Source organism: Trichosurus vulpecula, chromosome 8 (assembly GCF_011100635.1).
Source record: "Trichosurus vulpecula isolate mTriVul1 chromosome 8, mTriVul1.pri, whole genome shotgun sequence".
Lineage (NCBI taxonomy): Eukaryota > Metazoa > Chordata > Mammalia > Diprotodontia > Phalangeridae > Trichosurus > Trichosurus vulpecula.
In genome coordinates, this window is record NC_050580.1 from 35,878,537 (window position 1) to 35,897,486 (window position 18,950).

General features: G+C 50.8%; 2 protein-coding genes across 4 annotated transcripts in view; one reads left to right on the plus strand and one right to left on the minus strand.

Moving 5' to 3' along the window:
• SCAPER (S-phase cyclin A associated protein in the ER) overlaps nt 1-1,425 on the plus strand; it is a 422,044-nt gene extending 420,619 nt beyond the window's left edge. For all 3 annotated transcript variants that reach the window (XM_036734646.1, XM_036734647.1, XM_036734648.1), the window contains one exon: nt 988-1,425. In XM_036734646.1, the coding sequence (XP_036590541.1) occupies nt 988-1,091 (104 nt within the window). In that variant the 3' untranslated portion in view covers nt 1,092-1,425. The remainder of the gene's footprint in view (nt 1-987) is intronic.
• Nucleotides 1,426-9,718: 8,293 nt separating this feature from the next.
• Nucleotides 9,719-16,266, minus strand: ISL2 (ISL LIM homeobox 2). Its single transcript, XM_036769651.1, has 6 exons — nt 16,209-16,266; nt 15,136-15,325; nt 13,889-14,151; nt 11,416-11,699; nt 10,473-10,640; nt 9,719-9,835 (listed from the first exon to the last, which is right to left on the minus strand). The coding sequence occupies exons 1-6, from the start codon at nt 16,264-16,266 to the stop codon at nt 9,719-9,721; spliced, it is 1,080 nt and encodes a 359-aa protein (XP_036625546.1).
• Nucleotides 16,267-18,950: the final 2,684 nt, after the last annotated feature.

Sequence of the window (18,950 nt, forward strand, 5' to 3'; positions counted from 1 at the left end):
CCTTTTCTTCTTTTCTCGTGAAATAAATACTGGCACCTTTTGCCTTATCTGGAAGATATCCTCAGCACCTTCCTTGGCACACTTTGTGGGCCACTTAGTGAGATCCTGACACTTCTAGAGACAGTACCATCTTTTGTAGTGAAAGAGGTTTTAAACATGTACCAGATTACTGCTGGCCTGATACACAACAGCCCCCCTCCAAGAGTTCCAGACTCGATGTCTGTTGTGACTCTTAGGGACTCCTCATGTTTGAGAAGGATCGTAGTATAGCTGGCAGTTTATTTCCTGGGCATCTCTCTTTCATCCACTGACTTTGCCTAACGCTCCATGAAAGCATTCAAGCTTGATGTCCTGAGCAGTGCCACACGTGGAGAAGACAGACTCCTTTAAAGAACTGAGTACGTGTGGTTTTGCTCTTCAGCTCTCATCACTCTGATAGGGCACTTTGCAGCCACAATTTGTAAAGGAGTATCTCTCATTTGTCTGTCATTACATAGAAACTGAATAAGGAAGTAAGGAAAAAATCCCAAGTTACACATACAGAAAGGAAAATCTTGACCTTAAAATTAGGTTTCATAGCTCCTGAAAATGAAATGTGGTTTGGTTTTTGCCTAAAAGAAAATAAGTGTACAATTTTGTATTAAAATGTAAACATATCAAAAAATAAAAATAAAAAAAATGTAAACATATCTTTTTCTGGCACTTTGGGATGGGGCAAAGTAAACATTAGTGATTTTGTCCTCATTCCTTTTTTTAACTACACAATTAGAAGCAGTCATTTTAAAAATGCTTCCTAATTAATATTCTCTGAGTACACTGGAGATATCTTGACCAATTTTGTCCTTTCTTTAAACAACTTATCCAATTTATTGTTATTTCTCTTAAACTTGACCATCTGTATTTCCAACATCTTGAAAATTGGAATAAGTTAATTTCTTCTCACACTCAAAACTATAATTTAATGTTATGCTCTTCTCTCTTTCACAGAAAAATTTTTCACTTCCCAAGACTACCTTGAGCTATGTAACAGATTTCCAGAGCAGGCCTGGGAAGAAGCCCGACAGTTTTTCTTGAAAAAAGAGAAAAAATAAGTTTGTTTTGGTTGGTTCTTATTTGAATACATTCTGATACATTCATTGTTAAAAACAAACATTCTAATTTCACACAAAAAAAAATTTTGATATTCACCTGCATTGTAGATATGATACATACTTTGCACTATTTATAATTATTGTAGATACTTTAATGTTCTGGTTTCTAATTTTGCAGGTTGGGTTTGTTTCATTTATGTATAACATGATGGGGTTTGGGAGCCCTGTGGTAGTAAACTTCTTGCTTTGCAATATTGGTGAAATTAGGCTTAAAAATGAGAAGATCCGTTCTGTTCTATATATCTTGTAATAAAATAACTTATTCTGTTTTGCAGTGTGACTTTTTGCATTTCAGCATCAAGGCTTCTGAATAATCAGTGGTCTCATTTCTCATCGCTCTAGCAATGCAAATTTGAAACAAAGATTGTAAAACATTCTGGAAATCTCTTCAGAAAATTGAAGTTTAAAGCTGCTTTTTGAATGTTCCTTTTTGAGGTTCAGAATAAGGATATTTGTGACACTTCTGCATTTCTAATGGAGTGAGATATTTGTAGTGACTGTTTGAAACCAACTGAAAAGATGGTTTCTCCACATCAGTCAGCCCGTGTCTTCTTGGCCAGAAGCTTTTTAAACATCGGGAGGCTGAACTTAACATCCAAAGCAAAAATAGTAGTTGACTAAGGCATTATCTGTCCCCCACTATTGTTTCAAGGAATGTTCAATTATTCTGTCAATCATTAAACATTTATTAAGTGTCTATATTCAGAGTCAAACCTCTGATAACTACAAAATGTTTTAAAAGTTTACTCCAGCGAAGGCCATGTTTAGCATTCAGTTGCTAGCCCATTTTTAAAGGCTTCCCACACTGATCCCACAGCATGTTCATCCTTGTTCTGGAAAACAAGGCTTGAAGGGTTAGAACTAGCTTCCTATTGCTTCTCGAACTTTCTTGAATCTTTTTTCTGTCTGAATGTGAAGTGGGAGAGGAGGGGGGCCAGGGTTTCATGGCATTGCTCCTGTCCAGAGTTTCATGTTCATCTTTCTTCACTGTGAGCCCCAGATCAGCTCATGGAAGAAGGCGATACACACTAACCTTCATCAAAACAAGTGGGAATTGATGTATGATAATACAAAAGGGAGTCACAGTCATGGCTGTTTTTTAAAAATGAAAAAAGAAACGCAGAAGACATTTTTAACCCAGCACCTTCCCAACAAAGGAAACACCCTTTAGGGTCCTTCTATTTTAAATTTGACCTGTTTGTAAGTAAAGAGGAAATGACAGGTTTGGCCCAAAAAAAGTGACCTTCGTGCTAAAAGCAGTTTTCACTACAATTTCCCTGCAGCCCAGCCCCTCTCTGGCTGCATGCAGAGGCCTTGGGAGGGAGATGCGGTGGGGATGCTTGCTTTTTCCATAGGAAGAGCTATACTCCTATTTCAGATAGCCATCTCATTGGCTTCGAATCTGAAGTTTGGAAACCATTTGGCACACTATAAACATGAATTTTTTTTCCACAATAATTAGCAGCAACATTTGAATTTGGGGATTCTGGTCAGAAATTCAGACTTCCTTATGGGAAAAGAAAGTGGGATGGAGGGAACAGGGCAGGACAGAGAAGAGGGTCAGGTACTTGATCCCAACAGCGTTGAGACTCACCAAGCTGGCTCTTTTTTAATTAATAAATCCTTGTTGGTTGGTTGGTTGATTTAAAAGTTGAGTGAAAGCATTTTTAAATGCTTCCTGCCTTGGGATTACTGGGTGTGGGGGTGGCCGTAGGTCACATGCTCTCGATGATCCGGGGAGGGGACTCCCGTAAAGCCCCTGGGATGCATTTTGTTACAGGCTTTAGGCCACAGGACTGAGCACAAATGTCCCGGGCTCCAGTTCGTCTGAGAAGCTGGAGTGCCAGGGTCGTCCAGTTCTACAACAATCATCTTCGATTCTGACCTAGGTTTGTTTTCAAGCCTATTCTCCCTCTCTGCCTCCTCATATAGATAATGGATGGGTTGAAGGGCCCTCCCAGCTCTCCTACTACCTTACTCTGTTTAAAAAAGAAAAAAGCAGTTGAGGGAAGAGGGGCCAGGGCTACTGCTCAGTAGCACTGCGACCCCTCTCCTTTCTCTGGGCCTTCGGCGGGGACGGGCACCGATTGGGGGAGGGGTAGCCCCATTCCTGAGTAAACAAAACCCGAAGACGGTGTGTTGAGCAGACCAAGTCCGAGCTTTTAACAGCCTTGGACCTGGATGTCCAAGCGGGCGCCTCCGCTCTTCGCGCACAAACCCGTCACCTCTGGGCGCACGGGGAGATCTCGGGGTCCCCTCGCTGGCCTGAGTGTGCTCGTTTCCCACCTGGGGATTCTCACCTCTCGGCTATTACCGCCCTGGGTCTGGGAGAAGGTAGGGCGGCTGCGGACCGACGGATGGGCCGGCCACGGAAGTCGTGAGCCCCGAGGCAGGTGCCGGCAATCCCGGGGCCCGGGAGGGGCTCACTAGACTAACTGCCATCCAGGGCGAGCGCAGCGCTGGCCCGAAGCGCTCGGAGGATTTCCCGAACCCTGTCCTGCGCCTTCGAAAAGAGAGGAGGGACCCTTCGGAGGGAAAGGCACAATCAAATATTTATAAGATTTCCTGCAAGACGTTTCACAATCGAATATATTTCTTATCTGGTCGGGGTTTTGCCAAAAAGCCATAAATAATTAAGACGGCTGTGATTAACCTCCCAGAAACCAGACCAGGATTTGCAATGAAACATTTAATGAAATGACCACGGAACAGTCCCCTCTCTCCTCCTCGCCGTCAGGGTCCGCGGTGTTGAAGGGGGGCTCCTGGCCACTGCCACTGACGTGCGCTGCTCCCGAGGACTCTGCTCCGTGGGGAGGGTGCCGAGGGCACGCGGGTCCGCCCTTGGGGGGTGCAGGGCTAGCCCACCTTCCTGCCTGCCTCGGTCCCTCTCTCCCTTCCGCGGGCCGCCCCTCTCCGACCCCGGCAGATGTGATTTAGACTCCCCGGCGCGGCGCGCGCTCCGCTTTTACGACTCCGAAACATTCCCGGGGGCCGGGGACCAGGTGAGCGCCGAGCTGGCAGCCACATCTTGTTTCAATCTAGACCCCAGGCTCGGGGGTCTCCCTCACATCGGGGCTCCGCTGGTTCCCCCTGCAACCCTCTGCGCCCCCCCAGGCTGGAACTCCAGGCTCCGTGGGAGAGGTCTGGCGAGGCCCGGTCCCCACTTCCCAGAACTGTAGCCCCGGCGTCATGCCCCCCCCCCATCCTTTGGTCCGGCACGTTCTGGGGGTCAGCACTGGAGCGAAGGCCGGACATGTCCAGGGCACGCTGACCTCCAAGGGTCTTCGGTTAGGTCTTGCCTAGGGAAAGATCCATTTCTACCTGGGCCTGGCCACAGTCCGCAGACTGCGGGCAGTGTAGGATTCTCCCTGGGCAGAGAAAGCGAGCTTCAAGGCGAGGCGAGGTGGTCATCCGTGGCCAAGAGATAGCCTTTGCTCTGTCTCCTTTCCTGCCCAAATCTGCCCCCGCTGCCGTTGGGCCGGCACCTGGGAGTCCCGGGGCCCTGATCCCCTACCTGCCTCAATGAGATGAGGTGGGGGGTGCCCAGCGGGCCTGCCCCAAAGACAGCTGCGAACCTCTTTCGGCAGGGCCGGCCACCCTCCCTTCTGTGGGAGTCTGCCCCTCGGCTGGCCCAGCCTGTCATCACCTCTCTCACTCCTCTGCCCTCGCCCATAAAACCTGTCTGCCTGCCGACCTCGTCCCTGTCACTTCCTCCAAGACTTCTTTCCCCTAGTTGAAGCCCTTGGGTTCCATTAATCTAGCAATAGAGCGCTGTGCGCCCCGCCCCCCCCCCCACCCTTATTCCCACTCTTCCTGGTGTTTCTGTCTCTCTGTCTCTCGCTCCTCTCTCTGCCTCTCTCTGTCCGTCTCTGTCTCTGTCTCTCCCCCTCCCCCCAACTTCTCATCTCACTAGGGCATCTCGTACGTCTGTCTCTCTTTATCCAGCATATCCCTTCACTACCACCACCTCCCCTTCCAGGTAATCTTCACTCAGGTCTTATAGCTTCTGGCGGAAGAAAGAGCAACGAACAGTTTAGCTGGGTGTGGATACAGCGACTACGCCTCCCTTTCTTCTTTGAGTCACTGTCCCTTATGCTCTGGGTCAATTCCACCAGTATTTTAAAGTGCCGACTGCAAGCCTTGCGCTGTTCCGAGGCGCTAAAGCTATCAAGACAAGTACCAGAAGTAGGCCCTGCCCTCCGGGAGCTTTCGTTCTTTTGGGGAGGGGTATCCGCTCTATTGTCCTGGTCCTGCGGTCTAACCCGGCTTTAAGTTATTCTTAGCAAAGCTTTCCAACTCCCCATCTGTTCCTCGACCTTAGCTAGCGTTCCTTCTTTTTCTTTTGGTTCCTTGACTTGTTACTTTTCATTTGTCCCCATTAACCTAGATTTTCGTGAAAAGTCACCGTTGCCCCAGGGTCTCAATCTCCCCTGCAGTCTTATTTCACCTCACCAGCTTGGGCTTGGGATAGAGACAGAAACATAGAAAGAAGATGAAAAATAGATAGATAGATAGATAGATAGATAGATAGAAAGAAGGGACAGAAGAGATGGATGGTTGGATGGATATATAGACAGATGAATGGATACATTGATAGGTAGGTAGATAGGTGGGTGGAGGGAGGGAGATAGATGTGTAATGGATAGACAGAGATATGTATGATATGTGATAGATGGATAGATAGATATAGACTACCCTTAAAGTGTTTACTTTAAAAAAAAATCAACCCGAAATCCTTTTCCTTGGTAAACTCTGATTTCCAATTTACCCCTTTTCAGCTTATCAACCTGACACCTCTCTGCCAATATGCATTCATTTATCCCTAACATCTCCTGTATGCTGGCAGAACCCTTGCAGGCAAGCTAAAATGACTACATGTGAAGCAATTCATTTACCCAGGCTTTCTTCCGTGTAGTAATGGAAGTATCTCAGCGATTCCCAGAACCGGACTGCCTCCCTGAGCAAGACAACGTTTGCTGGTCTGTATCCCCATCACTCAGCCCACAGTGCCTGGTTCATAGAGACGACTCCAAAAATGCTTGCTGACTGACCGCCTCCCTGGCCTTCGCTTTCTCCTTTACGCACCAACAGGCAGGCTGATTTTCTACGGGTCTTTGAAGCTGCTTGGCTCTTTCCAGAAAGGGAGTTTTTCTTTTGCTGTTATTTCTCCAAAATTGCAAACTTCATGTGGTCATTCCTACAAACTTTTTTTCCCCGAAAAATCCCTCTCCCACAAAGATGAGAAGAAGCTGCCTAGATTTTGTTTTTAACCTCACTCAATCTAACATTAAAGTCTCTGTCTAAATAACTAACTCCCTTCCTTCTACCCTATGACCTTCTTTATTAGCTTGAGTTTTTACTGTGGGAATGGGTAAGCATAAAATCCTCTCCCTGTAATTGCACAGGTAATTTAATTTACGGGGAAATCCCTCCTGTATTCCAGAAAATGTCTCAAGATGATCTGAGAACCAGTAAAATTGATATTGCTTCTTGCTGCAACTCCCTAACCATAGATCTGACACCCCACTAGGGACTGTTGTAAAAAGATCTTATCAGAGTCAAACGCTTTCCCTGGCAACCCACACTGAAAGAGAAGCTTTCTCTTGCCTGCACAGAAACACCAATTGCAAAGAGACGAGAATGTGACGTTAACTGCCGTGGTACAGCTACTATAATGCTAAGACAGAGTTACTGACTTTGGCCAGGTTACTTCCTGATTTCCAAAACTTAGACTCGTCCGTGTATGTGTCGGAATAGAAAAGCGCGATTCAATTTTAAGGTGATAAGGCAGAAATCGACATGTGCATAGAGATGCTTCTATTCACAGAACAGAAATACTGCAATGCAAATCGAAATGTCTGAGAATCGGCATCTATTATGCTCCTTTTCCAAACTTTGATATAGAAAGAAAGAAAAAAAATCACTGAGGGAGCTTTGGTTGCCCGTAGTACGAAAGGCCCCAAAACGAAAATTTGAGTCCCCTGAACTTTAGCCCCTCTATCCAGTGGTCCAGCCCAAGGGGTAAGAAGAGATGGTCTGTATTTCTGAGAAGGGAATGGTCTCAGTTAAGGAAAAGATGCCTCAAAGAACCCAGCCCTGTTTATTAAAACCTCATCTGGGCAGTTCAGGAGGTAAAGCTGGTCCTCATTAACCCTGCATATCTTTTTCCTTATCTCTGAGTGTGCAGCACCATTTCCTAAATCCGAAAGAAGGGAGAATGTTCGCTTTAATTCTTTCACTAGCGTCACCTTGACTTTCAGGAAGTTAAAAAAAAATAGACTCAGAGCTCCTTTTCCACCTCATCTTTTCTTTCAACGGTCTCCAACAAGCTTTCATATTTTAAAAAAAAAGGGGGGGGGGGCGGACAATGAATGAAAAGAAAAACAAAGAATGAAAAAGAAAACGAAAGATTTAACGAAAAAGCAATTGTGTGTTTACTATGTGCAGAGATCTCTGCACCAGAGAAAAAAATGAAAATAAGAGAAAAAGGGAAAGAGAAGGGGAAGAGAGGAAAAAGAAAAAAGATTTGCGCCGTAGCCCCCGGACAGCCTCCTGCGCCCCAGACAGGCAGGGGCTGCTGCCCCTCACCCCCGGCGTTGCCCAGCATCCCCTCCGCCAGGCGCACCCTGCCCTCACCGCTGTCCGGGGCACGGATGCATCGGCCCCAAAGGGTTAAAACCCTAGTGTCTGGGAGAACCTGAGCTAAGCCCGAGCCGGGCCGGGACCGCCGGAGCTTCAAGCCCACCAACCCCCCCGCCGCCCCCGCCCCCGGCTCCCCGCACTCCGCGCCGGCCACCCCTGAGAACCCAAGCCGCGGGTTTGAAATGTCACACCGGCTGAGCCAGACCCGGCAACCCCAGGCACTCGCGGTCCGCGGCTCCCGTGCTGGGGCAGAAAAGCAAGTCGAGCCTCGGCGGGCGGCTACGGCTCAGTGCTCGTGGGGGGCGCGGGACTCCCGGGGGTCTCGCTTGCAGGTGATGCCAGGGGCCGATAAGGGGCCGCCGGCCTCGCCTCTGTCTAGACAGAACTTAATGAATGCAGAGGGCCGAGGGCGGGGGGCAGCCGCGGCTGGAATCGGAGCAACCGACGGTCGGACGGACAGGCGGACGGCCACAGCCCTGCCTGTTTGAGGCCAGCAGCCGCAGCCCCTAAGAGCGCCTCGGTGATCAGTGAAGGAATCCCGCTGCTGTCCCTCCCCCACCGTATATTCTCGTGGGGTTGGTGGAAAACCCAGGCCCGGGGAGCATGGCGGCCGAGGCTACAGTTGGCAGGCCAGGCTGATTGCAGAGGCCAGAGTCCGGGCCTGGAGCTGCCCCTGAACCTGACTAAGGTCTCCAGGCACGAGTCTCTAGGCCTGGCTTGAGAGGGAGGAGGGAGGAGGCGGTGAGAAACCGGCTGGAGTGTGACCCAGGAAGAGCAGGAGGTGAGCAAGGTGAGGCCTCAGAGGAGGGGGCGAGACGGTTTTGGAAGTGGAGGCCAGGTGTGACCTCCGGAAGAGGTGAGGAGAGGCTGTAAAGCGGAGGGTGGGAGGGGCGAGCCTTCCCTTCCCCCGACGCAAACCCAGAAGGGTCGCCCGGGAAGGCCCCAATGCCAGGCGGCTGGCCGTGGCGCTCGACCGCTTTACGCCATGCTGGCACAATTTGTACTTCTGTTTCCTTTTCCGAAAAATTAACTCAAGATCGTCATGGTCCATCCCTCCACCGGCCCCCGAGGGCTGCGGGGCCCCACCCTCAGGCTGAGCCAACAAGACACACACGGGGCAAGCCCAGAGGGTGTGGGGTTTTGCTTTTTATTATTAAGATCAAAATATTAGTCCCACTGTGAACTTGCTCTTCTCAATAAATAGCAATAACTTACGTTTGTTTGTTTGTTCGGCAAAGGCTCACACACTCTGTCCTCCGTCCACTGATAAATTAAAACATTTGCAAGAAAAGTCTCTTTCTCCATATATTTGGGGTTTGGTTCGGTTTCGTTTTGGTTTTCCAGCAATCATGCGATTTGGGGCTTTGGGTATTCCTTGCTTTCCTTTTCTTCCTTTACCCTCCCCCCATCCCTAACCAACAAAAGCATTTAAAAAAACAACCACCAAACCAAAAAGAGAGCGGCCAGTTGGAGCAAAGCTGACCCCAAAGCCCCGAGCAGGCCATAGGGAGAAAAGGCGAGGTCGGCTGTCCCCAGCTTCTGGGTGGGAATTGATTTTCTTTCTTTTTATAAGCCACCAGGTGAGTTTGGATGAGGGGAGGCAGAAAGCCGGATTACATGGTATATTGGGGGTGGAAAGGGGAGGGGTGAGGCCTAATACTAGTAAATCCTCAATTTTGGTTTTGCAAAAATAAACCCAGCAGAGAAGGGGTTCTCCAGTCCGAAGAAGGAAGGTCACATCCTGGTGCTTTTGGCAGTCAAGACAGTATCTCTCTTTCGTCTCTCTCTCTCTTTCCTTTAAATAACAATTATAATTAAAAAGGAGAGAGGGTTTTCAGAGAGCTGGAATGGCCTGCGAATGGGTGAGTCTCATGCAGGGAGCATGCGAGATCCTCGGGAAGAGGGGCCCACAGGCCCCAGGCTCCTCACGTCTCCACCGGGCTGGGCACCATGCTGTTCGGAGTGTCTGGTAACTGGGAGGATAAGGAGGTCACGTCGCTGCCCGAGGAATTCCCCAGGGAGCCTGACTCAGAGAAGGACACCTGGGGTGGAAGGCAAGAGGGAAGGAGTGAGGGAGGAGCAGGGTGGGAAGCATAAGTCCTGGCCATGCCTCCTCCTGGCCCCCTGCTTACTCTGCCACGTGGGTCTGCAATAAAATAACTTTTATGATAAATGGAATCCTCTCCGCTGCTGGGCTGCCAGCAAGAATAGGGACTTGGGAGGCAGGGTCCCTGCCCAGTCTGAGTCCCCTCTCCCAGTCTAGGCTAATCCCTCTGGGTCAGCGCCCTCAGCAGAGGGAGGTTGGGCCCTGTGCCCGAAAACGGCCTTTCAATCCCAAGCTAAGTACCCATTTAGTAGCTGGAGCTGACCTCTGAGGTAAGGAGGGCTACTCTAGACCCCCACCCCCTCACCTGCTTCCCAGAGTTCCCCTTGCCCTTCTCTGGGGGAGGAGGGGCTGGCCACCCCCTTTCCAGTCCAGCTTGAGTGCCACTGGGACTAAGAGACTAGGACACTAGGATTCGGTGTTGGGCCCACATCTCTTTGCCCCATTAGCCTGTACCCACATCCTGTGATGGGCTAATGTCTAGGGAGAGTCCTGGTGGAGCTATGGGGGAAGAGGGGAGAGGTTGGGAGGTCAGAAGAGAAGCTAAAGTTGCGGGTGGGGTGGGGGGTCCTCACCAGTTGCTGGAAGGCTGGCTGGTCTAGGTCACTTTGTAGGGCAAATTCGCTGAGTGCTTTCCAGGGTGGTTGATAAGTCTGCACCTCCACCGCACTGCCCTGCACCGCGCTCTCATGGCGGATGGGGCTGCCAGCCACCAGAGGCGTCCCAGTCAGACCCTGCAGACTCTGAGGAGATCAGCACCCAGGGAAGACGTGTGAGGGACCCCAGACCGAAGCAACTTCCCCACCAACCCCTCTCACTTACTCCATACTTGAAGGCTGGGCCCCTTCCCCAGGCACTCAGAACCGCCCAGGGAAATACAGAGGAAAGCTCCACGTGCCCATACCTGGGGCACTCAAAGTGGCTAATATCCCCTAAGTCCCAACCTGGGGCTGGAGTGGGCTAAAGGGCGACGCCAGACTGGCCACGTCTCCTTCCCCCAGTGCTAGAAACCTCAAGCTTCCCTAGCCCGCCAGCCCCTTGGCCACCTCGGGCAGCCCCCAACCTCTTCCTCAAGAAGAGCCATCCCTTGGCCTTGGAGCCGCTGCCGTCTCGAGGTGCATCAGGCACCCAGGCAGCAAAACTTCCAACCGAGTTCCGCGGAGGCAAACCCCGAGATTAAGGAAGAAAGAGGCCTCCCAGCCGTAGCCAGCCAGGCTCCTAGGCCAGGCAGAGAGCCCCTAGGCTTCAGCCAGCCCGGTCCCAGTGCCACACACACACACACACACACACACACACACACCCCCAGGTGCCAGCTTCAAACTACTGCCGAAAGCACCGGGAAAATTAAAACATTCCCCTTGCTCTTCAAAGCGCCTCCTTTCCCGGAGCTACACAGTAACACCAGTCCTATGGGTTCATCTATGCGGGTTCATATACGAGTGTCCATACGGTCAGCCTGCACGTCTGTGTGTGCGCCCACGCCCTCCCCCCACGCGCCGGCAGGGAAGCCTCACCCACCGTCTTGTCGCTGTGCTGCTGCTGCTGCAGCTGCTTCATGAGGATGGATTTCTTCTTGTCTTTGCAGCGCTTGTTTTGGAACCAGACGCGGATGACCCGCGGGCTGAGCCCGGTCATCTCCACCAGCTGCTCCTTCATGAGCGCGTCGGGCCGCGGGTTGGCGGCGTAGCAGGTCCGCAACGTGTGCAGCTGCTTTTCGTTGAGGACCGTCCGCACCCGGGTCGTCTTCTCCGTCTGCTTGTGCACGTGGGGTCGGAGCGAAGGCTGCCGGCCGGAGCCCGCTTCTGCTGGGGGACGAGGGACGGGGCAGAGACCGGGAGAAAGCGTCAGCGCCGAGCCCCGTCCACCGCCCCCGGCGCATCTGTCACCTGCGGGAGCCCCCTCTGATCGCGGCGCGGGGGCAGGAGGGCAGATGCCTTTCGGATTCCAGCTATTTCGTTTAACTTTATTGCAATTTCCTTTTCTAAAACAATTTCTACACGTTCTTCTGCTTGGCTTTTCGCTGAATGGAGGTCAGGGGCTTGTTTCATTTGGGGTTTCCCGGGACCGAGCTTAGCCTAGCCTAGCACACAGTACTGCTTAAATAATGTTTGTTGACTGACTACTTGAATTCGCATTTATTCTATTTCTCACTATCCCTTCTCCTCTTCCCTGAATTGCCACCAGCCCATCGAGTGATTTTTAAAAGAGACAATAAAGACTCCAAACTTAGAAGGGAACCTCCACGCACGCATCCCCGTCCCTCTCTGGACCCCCCCCCCCCACACACACACCCCTCCGCCTTAGGCCGTTAGAATGAACTCAGCCATACGCCCCCTCCCTCAGCCGCAGCCCCCAAGGTTCTTCCTCTTCCGGAGTCCACGCTTTCGCTGGCGTCCCAGGAAAATGCTCTGCAGGCTACGGACAACTCTGCCAGGCAGCCGCAGGCCCTTAACAGCTCTCGCAGCAAAAGCCAAGGAGTAAAGTCTCCAACTACCAGCGGCTCAGTGCCGCTCTCAACACCGCGGACATAGCCTTGTGATCTTTCTGGCCTCCTCCTCCAGTTCCCCTCTTCCTCCCAGTAAAGCATCAAAGGCGCTTGGAGGAATCATTGAAATATGAAAGGCCGGAGCAGCGCTGGGGATTCTGAAGGGCCCAGGCTTCTCCTTCTGGCTCGAAAGAAGGCTAGATGGGGGGGTGCGGGGGTGGGAAGAGGAAGACAGAGGTCCCAAGGCCTCTTCCCCCCCCCCCCCCCAGTCAGACGACAACTGGGGTAAGGAGCTGGCATGCCTTTCCTCTCCTCTCTCTCGAGCCGGTCATTCAGGCAGCCCAGATGCTGGTCTTACTATAATGCAATGCCTTCCAGGCCTCTGATGGCAGGGAAGGGGGTGTCTCAGTTTTCTGGGATGGCTCAAAGTGACTCCTTTGTAGCAGGCGCATTCCCTAGGGCTCTTTCCCTTCCTCCCACGGGGTCCTCCTCCTTCTCCCAACCTCCTTAGGCCTCCCTTGCTCCTGGTTCCAAGCCTGGTTCTTTCTCTTCCAAGCGGTTCCTCACCTAAGATTCCTCCTCCCTTCTCCAGGGCTCTCCCCTCTCCTGGGCCTCCTCTAGACCAAGCTTCTCAGGCTCACAGCCCAACCCCCGCCTCCTGAGACCCCCAGACTCCTTAGCCTTCTTGAGACAGGGCCTCAGTTCCTTAAGTTATACCAGGGCTGAGAATAGAAGTCTTGAAACAGCCCATCTGAGGAGCTTAGGACCAAAGGGTAAGTAGGGAGAGCCTCTTTGAGGGGCTTTAAAATAGGATCTGAGTCACTGAATGCCAGCTAGAGACCCTCAGGCCCTGAGTATTCACTAACTCATCTTAATTACCTTCTATAACTCTACCCAGGGAAAAAACACTGGTACCATGGGCTCCAGATACTGTATACTCTCCATATGTATTCAAATACTTGGTGCAGGGGCACTCTGCTCATTCTGTACCTTCAACACACACGTTTATCCACTGGGCATCTTAGTCAGTACTCCTATTTATGTCACAAACACAGGGTCTAAAACAGCTGCCTTAAGATTGAATGGGGTCGAGTGACGAGCTCCCCAACACTACAGCCAGCTAAGCTTGGTTCAGTTAGCAGTCAAATGGGCTCACTTCAAATACAGCGAACCTGCCTGTACCCCCGACTTTCAGAGTGCCCCTGAATTACCAAAACACTGAAACCTGTCAGTGAAGGCGGCCTCTACATGGAGGTGCTTTCCCTAGAGAGGATTCTCCAGCCCATATGCACACTGGTGTGTCTGTCTACCAGAGGCCCCAGTGTGAGGCTGCAGGTATTAAATTACTCAGGGCCTTTCTCTCTCTCTCTCTCTCTCTCTCTCTCTCTCTCTCTCACACACACACACACACACACACACACACACACACACACACACCCCACGCTGCCCATAGGCATTATCTCCAAACTCCCCCAGACCAGGTTAGGGATTTTCCATAGCCCTTACCTGACAGATGTAGGCCCCTGCTGCTTGGTAGGTGTCCTGGGCTCCGAGGACTCTCCGCCGAGGCCCTGTCCAGCAGGAGGCTGTGATCTGCCCGGCACAGAAGCTCGTGATCCCTTAGGGAGAACTCATCCCCCGGCAGCAGCTGGCGACTGCAGACCGAGCAGCGGAAGCACTCGATGTGGTAGACATTCTCCCGGGCTCTCATCACCAGGTCGCTGCTGCTGAAACCCACCTTGCATTTGGCACACTTGATGCCGAACAACCTGCGGAGGAAAATGGGGGTGAGAGTGGTAGGAGGGGGAGTTTGCAAAGTCTGTGACTTTAACTGCCTGCGAGTAATGCCCAAAGGATTCCTGTCTGCTCCCTGGCTCCAGCATAGGCTTTGCCCTCCCGCAGGCCCGATGTGACTTCTGAGAGCAAGCTAGAACAGCAACATCCCCACTGGCTAAGGGAAGACTCAAATCCCGGGCCTCCCCGAATTTAATCTATTCACCATTCTGTCTCGGGCTATCTCCTTAATTCACACACACACACACACACACACACACACACACACACACACACTCATGTGCAATTACGTACACACGAAGAAATATCAACACTTACACACATATTCACGCACATATATGCATGTAGTACCACTAATTATTATACACCCATATCCATATATTAAAGCACAGACATGCATACAAATGCTCCTACATATTCACTTTCTAGTCACACTAATATCTTCTTACAAATATGCACATACATTCATGCACGCATAAAGACGCGTTTTGACAAACCTAGGGCTTTCTCTTTCTCTCTTTTTGTCTCTGTCTCTCTCTCTCTTTTTATCTCTGTCTCTCTCACTCTGGCTGGTTCCAGGGCCACTATTTCTAGGTCACTACTGAACAAGTACAGGGCAAAAGCTTGGCAGAATATGTTGGATGACACCATGGGGAGCTATGTCGTTTACAAACGACAAGAACTCAGCGTTCCTGGAGAGGATCCCCGCTCCAGCGAACAAACGGGAGAGGGGACCATATAGTGACAAGGAGGGAGTAAAGTTTCCGAGCAGCCCCAGGAGCCAACACTAGGAAAGGCCCAGGTGGAGGGGTGCGGGGCTCAAAGCGGGGAAAGCCCGTCCAGGTGGGCAGCTTTGAAAGGAGCGCTGGAGAAACGGAGCCGGGGATAGGGGGAGGCAGCCAAGGTCACGTTCCAGGTTGGGGCTTTTCTTTGCACGCATAAACAGCGACGCGCATCACCTGATATAGTCCCTTTTACAGTACGTCTTGCCATTTCTCACAAAACACGTGCAGGTTTCGTCCAAGTACTGGCTGCATTCAGCGCACTTGAGGCAGGCTGCGTGCCACTCGAGGTCCGGAGAGACCTTGAGGATGTACTGGTCATGGATCTGACTCCCACAGCCGACACACATGGCAATCCCGGGCTTCTCTACGATGGAGAACGAGCAGAGGGGGCAGATTCAGGAACCGACCATCAGCTGCTGGCTTTCCGAACGTATTTACAAAGAACTTTTATTTATGCATTTATTGCGCTCGCGCTCTCTCTCTCTCTCCTCCCCCTTTCTTTCAAGAAAATCACGACCACTCATCATCACTATCAGGAAAAGGACACTCTATTCCTAAAGGTTCCGTCATTTGAAAAAAAAATACAACCCTCCAAATTTGCGAAGGCTTTCCTTCCCCCCCCCCCATTGTTCCGTTTAGGATCCCTTGGATTTTTCTTTATTGTTATTTTTAATCGAAAGAGCTCAGTGCTAACTAAGATGCGAAAAGCCGCCACGAAGAGCTCATTTAAGCCTTGCCGAGCTCCGGGCTCCCCAGCCCCGGCCGCCCCGGGCAGCTCGGCTGAGTGCACCTCGGGCTCCGGGACTCGGGCACTACCAGACACCTAATAGCCACAAATACAAAGGACTCGCCCCCGCCGGCGGACTGGCACAATTCACGGTTAGAAGGCGACATTCTTCCTTTGGAAAGCACGAAAAGCTAAAGGCGAGGAAAGAGAAGTCCGCTCCTCCCTGCGACCCTCAGGCTGCCCCGACCAGGCGGCATAGCCCCAGGCCAAAGTGAATATTCTCCAATCCTCAAATATTAACAATATGCTCCACGGGGAGGAACAATCCTGGGACCTGGAGAGGGGCTGGTGCATTGGTTGGAATATTGGTCTCCCCAACTGCCTTGTCAAAGAGAAGCCACTTGTAGAAGCTGCTAAGCATATATATCGGGAAAATATTTTTTAAAATCATGCACACATACACACACAACACGCGCAGGCAGGCACGCGTGCTCACACACACACACATAAAAAGACTTACTCTTGGAATGATCCCCCATAGCACCCAGAAAAGGATAATTAAAAATAATATCCACCATGCGCAAAGTGTTATGATGCAGACGGAAGGATGGTCGGGTTCGTCCAGTCTCGGCTCTTTGCTAACTAACTCCTCCAGCCTGGAGGACTTGGGTGGGAGAGGAATTCTGCACTAGCCCCGCACGCCGCATGACATCAGCACGCTCCCAGCCCCCCGGGCTCAGAGCCTGGGGGCGGGGCCTGTGACGTCACGCAGGGTTTAGAGATTTGGGGGGAGGCGGGGAGATGGGAGAAGAGGTGATGTGGGACCGGACGGGAGGGGTAGGGGGGCGCACAAGGGAGATTGGCCGAGGGGAAATGGGGGAGACTTGATTGGCCAGAGCGAACAATGGAACACAGACACCCCCCCCTCCCCGTAATCTACAAGAATTCTCTCCGGCCCCCGTGGTCCAGTCTTCAGAGAAGGTCCGTCAGTATTTAGCAGGGCCCCGCGACTGGGCTGCTCTCTCCCTCGCGGCTCCCGTGGTGCCGAAGCTTTCCTGGCCCCGGGCGGCTGCTCCTCCCCTCCGCTGTCCTATGTCTCATTCAGATGAATCTGACCCTAAGACAGCTGGAATGCAGACCAGCGCCTCACTTACTACTTGGGATTGTTCGCCCAGCCTTTTAAAGGGGGGGAGGGAGAACACACACACACACACACACACACACACACACACACACACACACACACGAGGTGGCTGGCTTTGTTTTGATGGGACTTCGAAAATTACCAACCCACTTACCGCTTCTCTCTGCGCCTTCCTCCCGGGGCTGCAAGCTGTAGAGGTGAACTTGGCTAATGGTGACATAAAACGTTTCTGAGCATTCTCATTTAGCTTCCCTTCCCCCTCCCAACATCTGCCCGATGTGGATATAGGTGCTGACATTGGACAGCCAGAGAGAGAGAGAGCTGTTCTCTCGCTGGGGCTGGGGAGGAAAGGTTAGGGTGGACCCTGATCTTGGCTTTCCAAAGTTTCTTTCTTTGTTTTTTTGTTTTTTAAGGCTGAAATAGACTCAATCAAAATATGATACATTTATTACATATTAGCAAAATATGGCCGTTCCTGCTGGGAAGGATGGGAAAGTCGTTTAGAGATGGTTTCCGCTTTTAGAGCAAATTACTTTTTAGAAGCAATTCCTTATTGTTCGTAAACCAGTGATAAGGGGATTAATGAGACAAATGTATTAACTTAGGGGAGTTGATTCCCTGAAACGGTGATCGACTCTGTCATTGTTCCTGGATGGGGTGTGTCAATCTACTCCCCTCGGACTCCTCTCATCACCCTATTTTTGCTGGACCAAAGAGCTCCACAGGATATAAAGGTCCTCGGGGAAAAGGGCCATCCTTGCTTTTGTATTTGTATATTTAGAACTTAGCACACTTCCTGGCGTAGAGTAGAAACTTAATACATGTTTATTGACCAACTATTCTGCGCATTGTAGTTCAGGCATACAGTTGTGTCGGACTTCTCTTGACCCAGTGGCAAAGATACTGGAGTAGTTGGACATTTTCTTTTCCAGTGGATTAGGCAAACGGCGGTTATGACTCGGCCAGGGTCATACAGCTACTGCGTGTCTGAGGCCGGATAGCAAACATAGAAATAAAAAAGGATAAATGCCTTTTCCTTCATTCATTTTTCTGGGTAGGGATGTACAATGGGGGCTTCGGAGAGGGAAAAGGGAAAAGGATACAACATTTCTGAGCTGAAGTGATACCCGCTTTTGTTTTTATTTTTTGAATTAAAGTGGTTTTCATTTTAAAAGGTTGTTGGGCTCCTGCTTTAGACCCTAAGCACAGCTACTCGTCAAAAAGACAAATAGATTGAATCTTTCTTTTCCTTTTCTCTTCTCTTTTTACCTTTGTCCTCTCTGTCTGTCTGCCTCCCTATGTGTATGTGTGTGTGTGTCTGTCTGTCTCTGTCTCTCTCTGTGCAGGTTTCTCCGTGTCTCTCTGTTTCTGTCTGTCTCTGTGTCTTGACTGATGGCGATGTGAAACGTTTCTGAGCATTCTCATTTAGCTGCCCTCCCCTCTATGTGTATGCGTGCCTCTGTCTGTCTCTCTGTCTCTCTGTACAGGTTTCTCTGTGTATCTCTGTTTCTGTCTCTCTCTGTGTCTGTGCCCTCCCCCCTCCCTTCCTCCCTCCTCTCCTCTCATTCTCACCCAGCCTCCTTCCCCTCTACACAACCCGGGTGTTCTAGAGCCTTCAGGCTAATTTCATTTCGAACCTTTTTCAGAAGAGCCTTCCAAGGCATCGCTGATGCTGGAGAACACAACCCAGATTGGAGCGCTGGAGAAAAACTTTCCCCCACGCCCTATTATTCCGGAGGAAAAGTCTGAGAGAAACAGAGATAAGATGGATCCAAGCTGTGACTCCGGAGTCATGAGATCTCCCAGTTCTCTGCCCCACCTCCCCTACCTCCCTGACTGCTTCCGAGCTTCTGCCCCTTGCTCCCGGTGCCTCACCTGTCTTTAACTAACTCTACTGTTCCTAAAATTACCCTACTGACACAGAGTAACAGTAACTGTAATAACGATATTAATAACAACAACTAATTTACGTAGGATCTCCTGATGTGCAAAGCACATTACATATATTATCTTATTTGACCTTGATAACAATCCTAAGATGTAGGTCAAATTATCTCAATTGTAGAGATTCAGAAACCAAGGCTCTGAAAAACTAAACGACATATCCCACAGCTAGGA

Coding starts and splice junctions, on each gene's coding strand:
- ISL2 (XM_036769651.1), bottom strand. CDS start 16,266: ATGGTGGATATTATTTTTAATTATCCTTTTCTGGGTGCTATGGGGGAT. Junction 14,152..15,135: donor TGTAAAAGGGACTATATCAG/GTGATGCGCGTC, acceptor TTTCCTCCGCAG/GTTGTTCGGCATCAAGTGTG. Junction 11,700..13,888: donor CAGGGGCCTACATCTGTCAG/GTAAGGGCTATG, acceptor GTCCCCCAGCAG/AAGCGGGCTCCGGCCGGCAG.